The 14,354-nt window shown below is 55.1% G+C and overlaps 1 protein-coding gene across 8 annotated transcripts in view; it reads left to right on the forward strand.

The window, feature by feature from the left end:
• CACNA1C (calcium voltage-gated channel subunit alpha1 C) overlaps window positions 1–14,354 on the forward strand; it is a 390,058-nt gene that overhangs the window by 286,087 nt on the left and 89,617 nt on the right. For all 8 annotated transcript variants that reach the window (XM_065943172.1, XM_065943187.1, XM_065943201.1 and 5 more), the window contains exons 10-11: window positions 8,492–8,582; window positions 14,310–14,336. In XM_065943172.1, the coding sequence (XP_065799244.1) occupies window positions 8,492–8,582; window positions 14,310–14,336 (118 nt within the window). The remainder of the gene's footprint in view (window positions 1–8,491; window positions 8,583–14,309; window positions 14,337–14,354) is intronic.

Genomic DNA, 14,354 nt, shown 5'->3' on the forward strand with positions numbered 1-14,354 from the left:
TGCCAGAAATATCTTTATTTCATTTCTCTCTCAGTGAGGCCAGCTAGCTGTCTGCACAGGCAGTTGAGAAAGGGTTAAGAGAGGACCCAGAGTAAGTTCCCAGCTGTTTCTTTAGGGCCGGAAAGCTGAATACATTTAATGCTTGAAAAGGTCAACTCCCTTCCAAGGGGCAGAGGTTTGATTTCATCCATCGTGTGTTCTTGGGCGTAATGCTCATTTCATTCACTGGTAGAGATGGAGATTTATGGACTAAATGTTATCACAAGCAGAGACTTAATGAGATCTCAGCTGCGTCTCCTGGGCGGAGTGGAAAGCAGCCATTTTGGTAATAAATAGAGAACGGCTTCTAATTTGTAAATTCCTCTTTCCGTTGCTAAGTCTAATCAGATCAGTGAAACTGGAGGGAATTGTTGACGACCCAAGATGATTTTCCATGCCTTAATCTATCCAGGAAACATTACTTCTAATGGAAGCGGCTTGCTTCTCTGGCAGCGGTAGGAGATGACATTTCTCATTAGACTAACTCAATTGTTGCCTATTAAAAAATATGTTTAGCCCCAAATCTATTTAAAAGCAAACTGGAACTGAGGCCCCGTATCACTCTGCTACTAGTCTCCCTGCTTCGTAGATGCAGAAATTCTTTCCAATGAGCTGCAGACCTCTGTCTGTAGCAGGGCCATCCCGAAGGGTCCGCGGCCCGTGTGATGTCATCCTGACCCAACAGAAGTGTCCAGAGTATGGCTTGGTGGACCACCAGGCAGTCAGGTGTGCTCACAGCCTCTCTGACATGGCAGAGAGCAGGTGGGGAGAATAGAACCCAGTCTCTGGCAGACCCTGCAGTTGAAGGTTAAAAAGGAGAATTAAGGGGGCACTAAAGGAGAAGAGCAAAGCTCTTTTCTCGAGTCCTGCTTGAATCTTCTTTTTTTTCATGCATGTAATAACAGTTCAAGGTTTTTACAAAGTGTCTTCTCACAAGCTGTTAAGCATTTCCAGGGCAGGGACCCTGTCAGAGTAGGTGACTGTTCTTGCCCAGTAGGGACATCATGAATATTCATGAAGGTCTGACCACCTTGACAACCAGGGCCCCAAAGGGAACGTGGTGTCTGCAGCCCTCCTCGGGGAGCGGCTGAGAACACATCCACCATCACCAACCAGCACTCAGACTCCAGGTGACCGTTCAGATCAGAGCAGCTGGTCCTGAAGTCCTTCTCTTGGGCCTCCATTTTTGCTTTTTCATCCCCAATAAGTCCATCTGGTGTCTGGGCAATACGCGCACACAGAGAAGTATTACTCTAACCCATGTTACCTTTAATCCTCACTTAACCCTCCAAGATCCGTATTATGGTCTCTGTTTTTGGGGTTTGTTTTTTTTTCAATTTGATTGATTTTTGGCTGAGCTGGGTCTTCGTTGCTCTGCGGGCTTTTCTCTAGTTGCAGCAAGTAAGGGCTGCTCTTCATTGCAGTGCTGCAGCTTCTCAGTGGGGAGGCTTCCCTTGTTGCAAAGCACGGGCTCTTGGGCACGTGGGCTTCAGCAGTGGGCTCAATAGTGTGGTGCGCGGGCTTCGTTGCTTCTTAGTGTGTGGGGTCTTCTCAAACCAGGGCTCAAACCCTTGTCTCCTGCATTGGCAGGCAGATTCTTTACCACTGAGCCACCAGGAAAGCCCCATATTGTCTCCGTTGTTTTTCAGATGAGAAAACTGAGGTTTAGATCATTTTCCCAAAAGGATCGTTTCAGGCAGCCCCAGAAATGGATGTCGCAGGTTTGGAGACAGAGACTACGTCCCCTAACCACCTTGTCAACACCAAACCGTCCCAGGGTCTGCAGAGAACGTGGGCTCAGCCCTTCCCTGTCCCTGAACTTGACCCCTGGCTGCCCCTGTGGATGTGGTCCTGACAGGGCCTGGCCAGTGAAGGAGGGGAGCAAGGCTTCCGGTCTAGAGCGTATTCTAGAGCAGGTTCTGGAGCGGTCTTGCTGAGAAAGATGTGGACGATTAAAGCATCCGGAGAACCAGGGTGCAAGAAGAACCTGACCGGCACCAGCAGGGAGAGCCGCACGATCAATTGAAGTGGAGGACGTGGCGGGGGGGGGTGGCTGATGGATGCGCTGACCGCTGTCCGCAGACTCATTCAGGGAGTTATGGGGCTTGAGGCTCCGCAGGTTTGGGAGCTTAAGTGACTCACTTCCCATATAAACGCCTGCAGTTTAAGACTGGAATCTGCTCTCCTGCTGAGGGGAAGGCAAGGCTGAAACCTCGTGAAGAAGCCGTTCTCTCATCAGGACAGCCCCACCGTGGGTGCCCACAGCCTTCAGGATCTTGCTGGACACCAGTAGGGCCTCCCTGGGGAGTCTGACTCAGGTCAAAGTTATCACGAGCAGCAGAAAATAGGGAAGAAGATGGAGCCCAAGAAGAAAGAGAGAGAGAGAAAGCACACCCTGAGCTCTGCAGGCCCCTGTGGACAGCACACTCAGGGCACAAGTGTGAGATCCGGACCTTCAGGAGGGAGCTAGGGCAACCCTGTGCTTGGCCAGGATGACCACGGCGGGCTTTTGGCCCCTCTATGATGTGAGTAAAGGGCTGGCAAGAAAAGGAGGCAGTGCTGGCTGGTGGGAAAGGGACCAGACCTCCAGCTCTAATTAGCTGTGTGACCTTGGGCGAGTCACTGATCCTCTCTGTACCTCACTGGTCTCCACTGTCAAAGGAAGGGCTGCTCTACCCTTCTAGCCCTGCAATACATGTAGGCCTTGGCAGGGAAACCAAGCCACAGAGGAGGGACGTAACAGACCCCAGGTCTCAGAGCTCCAAAGTGCAAAGTGAGAGTGAAAGTCACTCAACCATGTCCAACTCTTTGTGACCCCGTGGACTATACAGTCCATGGAATTCTCCAGGCCAGAATACTGGAGTGGGTAGCCGTTCCCTTCTCCAGGGGATCTTCCCAACCCAGGGATCAAACGCAGGTCTCCCGCATTCCAGGCTGATTCTTTACCAGCTGAGTTACAAGGGAAGCCCCCAAAGTGCAGAGCCAGGGTCCAAACTCAAGCCACTGGTTCCAGGGCCCAGGCTCAGACCCAGCAGCACCCTGGGCAGGGTTGCACAGTACCTGACTTCTCCCCGGACCCCCCACCCATACCCTATGCCCATCTTCTACCCCTCCCAGTGACTCTAGCACATCCACAGGCCTCTTCTCTCTTGATAGGGAAGGGCTTCATAAACTTGTCTGATGTGCATGAGGGTAGACTTGGCTTGACACAGGCTGAGGTTCAAGTCCCAGACCTCATGAGCTGCTCTGCTCACTTTGGATAAGCCGCTTCATTCTCTCAGCCTCAGTTTCCTGATCTATGAAACGAAAGCATGTAATGGGGCAATTGATATACTCTCTCACAGAGTTGTTCTGAGGCTTGAGTTAGGTCTGGTGTGTCGCTGGCAGGTAGCAGGTGATGGAAGCCCGAGCTGTTACAATGACACTGCAGTAGAGCTGTTATGATCCTGGCCTTACTACCATCTGTCCCGAGAAAATCCAAGACCCTGAAATAGAGGGAGGACATGGTAGACACCGTCCAGCTGGGCTGGGGCTGGGCTGGAGAGGGACTGGGGACACAGCCATTCTCTGTCCCTCACATGTCACTCCACACGGGTGACCCTCTGCTGAGCCTGGCCTTGGAATCTAGAACATCATCTCCAGCCTAAAAGCAGTTTTGTGCCTAAAACAGCTGGTTTCCAGAGGCGTCCTGCACAGAAGGGTACCCATCACCACCTCTCTCACTCCCGACGGTGGCAGTGAGCTGTGTCCCTCGGGGGCAGGGGAGAGGTGTCCAGCCCCTCCTATTTGCCCAGTGTCCCCAGGGCCTGTAGATGCCCAACTTGGCCCCTTCACCTCTCAGGATGGTGGGGCCAGGTGGGACGAGAAACCGGGTGCCCAAGTGCAGCTTGCAGCCCCAAGCTGCAGCCCCCACTTGCAGCCCAAGTGCCCTCCGTCTGGTACAGCTGCATGGTCCCCCTGCCCCGTCCTAACTGAGGTGGCCGCCACAGTGGCGCCGTGACCGTGGGGAGAGATTTTCTGCTTGGGAGCGCCGGGTGTTTATGGCCTGCTGGGAGCACAGCGACCTGGTTTTCTCCTCCGGATGGCGGCTGCAGACCAAGGGCGGGCGTTTCTGCCTCCTCCAGTTTATGGCGGTAATAATAATTATTGCGACAGCATGTCGTGCTTACACTGTGCCTTTTTAATAAGGCCACTTTGTTTGGCTTCTTAATATTTAATCCTGTTTTATATTTACTTTCCGATGGCTTAGAATCAGCCAGGTCTTAACTGCTTCTGGGGAGACGGCCCTGTGGGGCCCAGGCACTCAGGACACTGCCGAGGAGGCTCTGGGGGGCGGCGTGACTTTCCACCCAGACAGGCCCTGCAGCTGGCACCGCTTACCTTCTCTCTCCCCAACTCTTCGCTCTTTTGTCTGCAATCTGCTTTTCCTCTCCTGCCCCATCTCTTTCTTTGCCTTGGAAGAGACTGTCAGCTCAGCCTCTGGTCGATTTCTTCCTATAAGAGACGAAGACCATGAGCCCCAGATTATCATGTAACCTAGTTGGAATGGTCCCATGGCCTGGCCAAGGCTAGGGTAGCACTGGCGATTTCTAGACCCAAGTGCAATGCCAGGGAGGCTCCCAGGAGCCTGAGCTGGGCAGAGGCTGGGAGGAGGCTCCTATACGCCACAGCCTCTGACCATGAGTGGCCACAGGTTGGACCTCCCCAGCTACAGAGAAGAAGTGAGGACTAACTCTTGAGTTACTTTTCCTGCAGGAGGAAAGGAAACCAAATGAAATGTGATGTGGTTCCCCCCACCCCAAGAGGGTCCTGGGGCAGTAACCCCACCCAGGATGCCTGTCCTGTTCTTTCGGGGGCTCAAGCTATGCCCCCAGTGATGCCCTGGTTCCCTGGTGCCTCCCAGGAAGTCAGCCTGCAGGTTACCAGAATTCAGCTGCCCTGGATGCTGCCTGACGGAGCCAGGAAGGCCCTGGACTCAGGCCAATGTCCCCGGCTCCACCCGCTCTCACCTGGACAGCAAATCTCCCCCATCAAAGGGTTCACACTGCTCACCCGGCCCGCGCCCAGAGGCATGTGGGTCAGGTCCTGACAGCAAATGGATTCAACAACTGAGCAGTTTAAGAGGAGGCTCACAAAGATGCAGGCACCAGGGGTGACACCCCCAAACGGCCTCTGCTGGCACTGTCCTTCGGGCTATCTGCAAAGGTCAGCCTCCCGGATCCCGGGTGGAGGAGCAGCTGAAGGACAAACTCCAAGACACCAGCCCAGGGGAGCAGCCCTGAAAGCCCCAAAGATACCAAATGCCTGTTGTAATCACACAACCAGTACCATTAGGACCTGAAAAAGAATCCATGCATACGTACTAAGTCACTTCAGTCATGTTCAACTCTGTGTGACCCTATAGACTGTAGCCCACCAGACTCCTCTCTCCATGGGATTCTCCAGACGAGAAAACTGGAGTGGGTTGCCATGCCTTCCTCCAGGGGATCTCCTCAACCCAGGGATCAAACCCGCATCTCTTACATCTCCTACATTGGAGGCAGGTTCTTTACCACTAACTATCACCTGGGAAGTCCCTTACTCTCTTGCCCTTGTTCAGTTCGGTTCACTCACTCAGTCGTCTCTGACTCTTTGTGACCCCATGGACTGCAGCACACCAGGCTTCTCTGTCCATCACCAACTCCCAGAGCTTGCTCAGACTCATGTCCATCGAGTCAGTGATGCCATCTAACCATCTCATCCTCTGTCATCCCCTTCTCCTGCCTTCAATCTTTCTCAGCATCAGAGTCTTTTCCAATGAGTCAGTTCTTCATATCAGGTGGCCAAAGTACTAGAGCTTCAGCTTCAGCATCAGTCCTTCAAATGAACATTCAGGACTGATTTCCTTTAGGATTGACTGGTTTGATCTCCTTGTTATATCCATTCATTAATTTTTTTAAATCCCATGTATAAGTGCTAACATACAGTATTTGTCTTTCTCTGACTTATTTCACCAAGCATAATGCCCTCCAGGTCCATCAAAGTTGTTTTAAGCTTTGTATTGTGAAAATAAGTCTTTTTGGGGTGGACTCCTTTACATATGTTGAAAAGAATCCTGATCCATTTCTTCTCATGATCTAGTCTTCAGGATTCCCACTAACAAGCAGAGATGAGGTTGTCCTGCTGGGAAGCCCTCTCCTCAAAGTCACCCCCATCTGCAGACGACACTTCTGTGGGAGTCCTTCCTTCTCCCTGGGATCCGTGGTCCTGTGTCCTTTTTACCGTTTCTTCAGTTTTGTTTTTTGAAGTGAGCCCGATGTCCCGTGTGGACGCCGAGTCCCATTTCTTTCTTTCCCCACGGCTGACCTGAGCTCTGCCCATGTCTTATTCCTGATTTTTGACTCTGATGTCTTATCTGTGAAAGGAGGCACCTGGTGTGTCTGCTTGATCAGAAGGAAGGAGAGTTTCTTGGTTGCTTGGTCTAATCGCCCCCAGAAACCCATGGTGACATCCCCCACACCACATGCATGTAAACATGTGCTGGTGCCCACAGGGCAGGGCGGGAGTCTGCTTCTCCTGGGGAGAGTGTGTGTGTGTGTGTGTGTGCACGCGCACGCATGTGCATGTGCGTGCAAAGGGAGGGTGGCCTGTCCCACCCAAATCCACCACCTTGCTGTCCCTTCCAGCCTGTAAAGTCAGTGAACATGACAACTGCAGCAGCTGAGCCCTGAGAGGCCTTTCCTTTGAAGATCACTGGCCAAGGTTAAGGTCACTCTCAGTGCAGCTGTAGACAGTGAGATCCAGCATCACCGGGTGACTGCACCCCACACTCTGTGATGCCCCAGAGCCTGCCCGGCTGTTGGAATCCCATCTCGTCTGGTGTGTAGCCCAGGGGCCATCAAGCTGAGCACAGCGCGGGGGCCAAGACCCCTGTGCTCCAGTCCAAAGCCCCAACCACTGTGTGAGTTAGCACCTGGCCCTGCCCTGGGCCTCACCTCCCTGTCCTGTGATGAGAAGACTGGGCAACTCCCTTGCAATGACGTCTGAATTTGTTTATACCCGAGTTTGTGGAAAAGGACTCAAGGGTGGATACAGGACAGTCAGGCTTACGGAGTCGCAGGCTTTCAGGTTGTGTCTTCACGTTCTGGGAATGAGCCTGTCTCACCTGCCCTTGACTTCATTCAAAAGGAAAGAAACTAAGGAAAAGCCACATCCAGCAACATCCCCCACCCAACCAGGAGACTTATCTGGATGGCGTGCTCCGTTCTGGCGGCAGACCCCCGGATACTGGTCCCTGTTCCACGTCCCCAGATGTCCCACCCCCACCAGCGCAGGTTCTGTGGCCACTGGAGCTCCTGACCTGCCCCGGATGAGGGTGCCATGCTGCAAACAGAGCTGAGCCAGGACCAAGGATGTGGCGGCCATGCTAGAGAACAAGGACAGGAAAGATAAGGACATTGTGTGGCATGTTAGAAGGGTCAGAGAAGCTGGAAAAGAAGGGGAAGAATTCTTTGGGGATATACTTTTATTTGGAATAAAAAATAGTAATAGAAGAAAGAGGATGAGATGGTTGGATGGCATCACTGACTCCATGGACATGAGTTAGCAAACTCCTGGAGACAGTGAAGGACAGGGAAGCCTGGTGTGTTGCAGTCCACGAGGACGCAAAGAATCGGACACGACTGAGCGACTGAACAATAAACGAAGTCTCTTCTTCTAAGCCGCTGACCTGGACTCCAAGCTAGAAGATTCCAGTCGCCCTGGAAATCCAACCCCACCACCTCATAGGAAACTGGAGACAGACCGGGCGGGTCGGCCATCGTGGAGTCAGATGGACTGTGTCCCAGGCCGGCCCACCGAGATACTGTGGGGAGGTGGTATCCCTACATGTGTCTTCAGGCTGTGTCTCACCGTCGTTTGGTGGGTCTGGCATGGAGGCTTCTCATTCCCACATCTGCAGGGCTGAACTGAGTCCTGAATGTGGCACTGGATGCGGCTGCTCCCCACGAGTTGTTTCAGACTCTGTCCTGGATGCAATCAACCCAGTGAGCAGGACTCAGGCCAAGGGGCAGATCTCCTCTGATCCATCGAGCAGCCCACACCCTTGTCAAAGACACCCTTTCCATGGACAGGCTGGACCCTGAGCGTGGGACGAAGCCCCTTAGAATAGGGGGCTGGAAAGAAATAAGAAAAATAAAATATTGTCATGAAAGCTCTTCTTTTTTATCTGGAGGAATGGATGCAAAAGGGAAAGTGGGAGCGGCTTGTCCAAGCGCATGAAGTTGATAGTAGAGGAGGGACTGAGTGGGGGAGGGAGTTACCATCCCCCTTAGAGTGTCCTGGGTGTCGAGGGTCACCGTAGACAGGCAGCAGGTGTGTGAGTCAGGACCTCGGATTGCCAGGCACTGCTAGGGCTCCCGTCCTGGCTGGGCTGCAGACTAACCCCTCTCTCCTTCCCTCCATGACCCTGCAGTGAGCATGCCCACCAGTGAGACCGAGTCTGTCAACACCGAAAACGTGGCTGGAGGGGACATCGAGGGAGAGAGCTGCGGGGCCAGGCTGGCGTGAGTAGTCTTCGGAGTGGGGCCTGTGGTCCCGGGAGGGGGTGAGCACAGCCCTGGCTGGGGGCTGTTCTGCACATCCCAGGAGTTGGACTTTGGATTTTGAGCCCCTTTCCATCCCATCAGGGAAACAGAGTGTGTATCTCTTTGGGGGTAGGGGCTACATGTGTTGAGGGGGCCTTGAAGTCTGTTTCTTCCCAGCCCCTCACCCCATTTCTTCAGATCAGCTTTGTGAGGGTTCCTGGGTCCTGCTAAGCACCCTTTCATTTCTGATAAATGTGACCCAGGGGATAGGCAAACTGGCAAGAAAATACTCTGGGAGTGGTGGTCTTACTTACGGCTCTGAGTTATCTACCCGGGGAAGGGAGCACGGTTGTCTGCCATGCAAACTCAGCTATGAAAGTTCACCAGTGCCAGCCGGGCAAGTGGCCACCTCCCCTAACACGAGCCCCAGCCCCCGGTTTCCTGAGCAGACTTGGGTCCGGGGCTGGGCCAGGTGTGTGGAGGGACACCATCACCTCTAAGCTCCATCCTAAAAATGGACACCAGCAGGCCCTAGGAGATGTCCCCCAGCAAGAAATGAAAGGAAAATGGCTTAACTGCTAAAAATAAGCACACTGCTGGGTTCCATTCTCAGAGTCTCAAAAAGCAGAGTCCGCAAACTGTAAGCTGGGTTCCATCGGGAGTCAGGCTGACCCTGAGGTAGGGCCTCCTGCACCTGCCAGGCTGCACATTGGGAAGTGGGGGCTGCTTGCCCTTGTTCCCAGGGATGTAAGACTCACCCTGGAAACTAAAAGGAACAGCAGACCGGGGGCTTGGAGGAGGACCAGCCCCAGGTCGGCTGAGTGTCTGAGTCCCTCTGTCATGGGAACGGTGTCCTTGTTGACCTGTGCCCCTGAAATGCCTTTGTATCTGGGTGACCCCTGCCCTTGCAAGGCAGTCCCCTTGTGGGTGCCTCTTGTCTGAACCAGGCCAGCCTTCAAGCAAGTAGGGAGCAAGAACAGACGGTTTCCAGGGTACACGGCCTTGCCATTACTCCCCCCGACAGCAGCACCAGGGAATCTATGCTGCTGAGTCCCAGCGATGTGGGGAAGCAGTTATTGTCAAACTGTTGTTAAAATACAGGGCTAATTACATTCAAAGCAGCAGGGTGAACCCTCCCCTCTTCCCTCCTGTTAGAACAACACAAACAATCTCTCAGGATTGTGGACATGGGCCTGGCCCGCCACAGTTGAGAAGGTGAATGGCAAGTCCCCAAAGGGACGGAGGGAAGGTGATGAGGACGTTACCCTCTGGCTCTGGGCCCAGGTGACAGGCCGAGGGAGACCAGGGTGCTTGGCCCCCACAAGCCTGTCCCCACAGAGGGGACTAACATCTTCAGGACGTGTCATGCAAGCCGCCAGGACTTGGCAGGAATGAACGGCGGTCCACACAAACACCCAGGTTTGTGCCCCTACTGTGTACAGATAAAATGCCTGGCCCCAGCACCAGGATTATAGTGTTCCTTCATAGACTGCCATCTTTCCCCAGCAGCTTCAGACAGTCATAGGAGAAGACCATCAGCGTTCCTGGTGGGGACGCAGCGTTAATGCCAGGGGCTGAGGCCAAGCGAGATGAGCAGGGAGACGCCAGCATTTCTGAAGCTGAGAACAGCCTGAGTAGCAGGATGAGGATTTCTGTGTCATGAGAGGCCTGGCTGAAGATGGTTCCAAGGGGATGGGGCAGACAGAAAGGGACCGCAAGGTGATGTTTTGTGGGGAGGGGGCAGGCAAGCAGGGGAGGGGATGAGAGGAGGGAACCATCCATTGAGTCTGAAGACAGAAAAGATATGGACACTGAAGTCACCGGCGGGGCTGCAAGGTGTGGGTGCCAGGGTTCTACTCTGGGCTGCTAGAGGCCTCAGTTTAGAAATGAAGGATGCGGTTACATGGCACTGACACCAAGGCTGTTCACCCAGGTGGAAGGCCGGGGCTGAAGGCTGGGAAGTGTTTAGACACTTTTTTTAGAAGTAAAAGAGCAAGTAAATGAAACAGATGGAGAGGTGCCAGGAGACCAGCCAGCACGGGCCCGGAGGCCACTGGAGGAGGGATGTCCAGCCTGAGCTCTTCGTTTGTACCCCATCTGGGCAGCACGCACACTCGGTGCCAGGCCACGGGGACACGGAGCCTGAGACCATGATGACACCACCCCGCTGGAACTCACAGCCTGGTGTGGAAGTGACCCTGGGCGTCACTGTGATTTGGGATAGGCGTTGGGAAGGCAATTTCCGCAGGAGAGCGGCCGTGAGAGAAGCAGGCTGCACTGTGTTAAACTGCAGGCCCCAGCCCAGGTGGCGTGCAAGGTCCCTTTGGTCTCAAAGCCCACAGATCCACCAGAAGGAAGAAAGAAACAGGCTTCCAGCTCTGACACCACGAATGACATGCGCCGTGCCACAGGCATGAGCTCAGGGGTCCCGGACAGCACAGGAGCTAAAAGCTGGAGAGGCCCCGAGAGGAGGCCGAGACCTCGGGGCCGAGTGGAGGCCAGACGTGAGCTCAGGGAGAGGCCCCAGGATGAGGCCAAGACCTCGGGGCCCAGTATGGGCCACAGGGAGGCTGATGCCAAAAGCATCAGCCTCGAGTGGGGCCTGTGCAGTGGGACCCTCGGAGAGCAGACAGTAGAGCGGCCAGCATGAGGTTGGCTGAGCATGCCCGGAGTCTGCATCGTGCTGAGGGCGACATAGACATGACACAGGGCCCAGCGGCTGTGGCGTTGGCCTGGGGGGTTGTTGTTCAGTTGCTCAGCTGTGTCCGACTCTTCAACCCCATGGACTGCAGCACACCAGGCTTCCCTGTCCCTCACCATCTCCCGGAGCTTCTCTAACTCATCTCCATTGAGTCAGTGATGCCATCCAACCATCTTGTCCTCTGTTGCCCCCTTCTCCTCCTGCCTTCAATCTTTCCCTGCAATAGGGTCTTTTCCAATGAGTCATCTCTTCACATCAGGTAGCCAAAGTATTGGAGCTTCAGCTTCAGCGTCAGTCCTTCCAGTGAATATTCAGGACTGATTTCCTTTAGCATTGACTGGTTGGATCTCCTTGCTGGCCAAGGGACTCTCAAGAGTATTCTCCAGCACCAGAGCACCAGGGGGCTGGGTGGGGACTAGGTGATGGGGAGGACCCAGCGGGGGTTGATCAGGCTCCGGGGAAGAGCAGAGGGAAGGGGCCTCTGGCCAGAAATGCAGAGAAGCCAGTCCAACCCCAGTCTTTGAGGCAAGGCTCTGTGAAGAGGGGGTCTGGGCCTGGCCCCTGTGGCTGCACCAGCCATGCGCGGAGTCAAGGAGACGAGCATCACCCAGGAGAGGCCAGCAGCCCTTACGACTGATGCTCAGGCAGATTGGGAGGATTGGGGCAAGGACAGTTCCAAACACGGCAGCGGGCAGGCGTCCAGGGCTCCAGACTCTACTACGGTGAAAGGTTAACTGTGGAAGGAGCTCCCAAGAAGTTCAAATATTTGACCAAGAATGACAAATGCAAACTGAGTGACTGAGGGAAGCAGAGGGAGTTCTGAGCGTGTCTCTTGCTTTCGGCCCCCGGGGAGATAGGTGTGTCCTGGAGGCCTGAACAGAGGAGGCAGCTGGGCTTCAGTCCAACCCACTGGCTGTGCATGGTCTTAGGTGTGATTCCTCTGTTCTCCACCTGCCACTCCTCAGGAGTCCACGTAAAACACGGGATAGGAATCATCCTCGCAGAGCAGGGACCAGGGGAGCCCGACGCCGTCTGAACAGGTGGTCCCCAGCGGGGTCTGGAGCTCTGGGGCCTCCAGTGTCTGCAGACTCGCTGGAATTGAGGGCTTGAAGCCCATGAGAAGGCATCACCCGACACACAGCCAGAGAACAGGGTGAGGGGCAGGCACGGTGCCCACAGGTGCCCCACTCGCCTGCCCACCAGCAAGATAACCAGTTCTCCAAACCCAGAGCCAGTGGTCACTGCCCAGGACTCGAGGACAGCGGAGACCAGGTCCCTCTGATTCCGTGAAGCACGCTGACCCTCCTGCATGGGGAGCATGAGGTCCTTGGCTCCCCAAGATCTGGGCTTTCCTTTGTCTCCAGACACCTGCCCCCAAGGACGCCCTCTTATCTGAGGGGCTCAAGTATTCGGCGCTTAAAGGGGGTGAAAGCTATGGATCCAGAGAGCCTGTGGAACGATGCTCACGACCCAAGAGCAGCAGTCAGTCAGGCTTCAGTGTGGCATGCAGGGTCCCACATCAGGACGTGTGACCCTGGGGGAGAGAAAGTCCTGTCCATGTCCTCCTCCTCAGGACGTTCCAGAGCACCCAGGAAGGAGCCACAGCCAGTGGCCTCGCTTACCTGGGGACTCGTCTCCAACAGGAGCCCTGGGTCGCCCTCACCCAAGTCCCAGAGTCACTGCCTTGGGAGACATGGACACTCTAACCTCAGCTGCCCCCGACAGGACCCTTTTAGAACTCTCTTTTGCTTATGATCCGTTGGCCTGAAAGGGAGCCTTAAGGGAGGGCGTGTGGCCTGCACTGTACGGCCCTCAAGAGGACCCCTGGGATCTCTGGGCACTTTGGCAGAGTGGCCAGGCTGACAGCCACCCACCCTGGCTGGTGTCCACAGCAAGGGTTCAGCTGCACAGCGAGCCAGGCCGGACTGGAGGAGGGACCCCTGACCGACCACCGCCCAGCACAGCTGGACGACTTTTGCTTCCCCATTAAACAGGGCTCCGGCCTCGCCCTCAGGCCATGTGGTGTCTGGTTGGACCCTGCTCCCCAGCCTTGCCCTTGGGCCATGTGACTAAACCCTGCGCCCCGGCCAGGATCTTCAGTGGGATCAGTTATCAGCTGGCAGTTTGGAGCAGTAAAGGCTCTTGGCTCAGGTTCTCCGGCCCAGGAGATATAATTATCTCATGCACAATGGCTCTGCCACCTGTCACATCTTCTGGTTTAGTTTTTTTTTTAATGAAACATAACAAGAGGGGTTGTTTTTTTGCTTCGCAGCAGAACTCACTTAGCGCTGAACTGGGCGTGCCGTCTGCATCCCCCAACCCGTGGCCTGACCAGCACTCACTCCCCAGACACCTGGGCCATCCTGAAACTCAGCCTTCGACCGATCAATCTCAACTGCCTGCACACTCTCTGCCCCCACCACCCTCCCACGGGCCTCAGGGCCTCCTGGAAGGTTCCTGACCCACCCCCCACCACAGTGACCCTCGAGTCAGCCACCTGCACAGCCGCCGTGCTCCTACCCACAAGGGCCCAGGTCTTCAGGGCTGCACACCACCGTCAGCATGAGGGGTTGTGCTCGGGAGCCCAGCCGTTTCCTCAGGACTCGGGAAGGGAAACGCCCCTTCTGTTCTCAGGGTGCTGGGTCTCAGCCGGCCCGTTTCCACCCGATGTCCAGCTGCCAAAGGCCGTGTCTGCAGCAGGGGCTCCTGTCCTCCACCACGGTACTCAGAGAGAGGCCCCAACCTGTGGTCAGCCCGGCTGATGGTCTGAGGACACAGCGCTGAGCTCTGGGGACCGTGTCTCCACTTAGAAGACGCTCGATTCATAGGTTCGCGGGCTGGGCTGGCCCTGTGTCTCGACTTCAAACCCTCGAGCGCCAGGAGGTGCTGACCGCAGAGCTCTCTCCCCAAAGCTGCTCCTTCCAGCGCCCTCGTGGTCACCCGGGAGCGTCTGAGAATCGAGGTAAACGTATGTCATCTGCTAACGTCTCCTCTTTCCCTTTCAGCCACCGGATCTCCAAGTCGAAGTTCAGGTAAGTGGGACGCTCCTC

This window comes from Muntiacus reevesi, chromosome 1 (genome assembly GCF_963930625.1).
Source record: "Muntiacus reevesi chromosome 1, mMunRee1.1, whole genome shotgun sequence".
Taxonomy (NCBI): domain Eukaryota; kingdom Metazoa; phylum Chordata; class Mammalia; order Artiodactyla; family Cervidae; genus Muntiacus; species Muntiacus reevesi.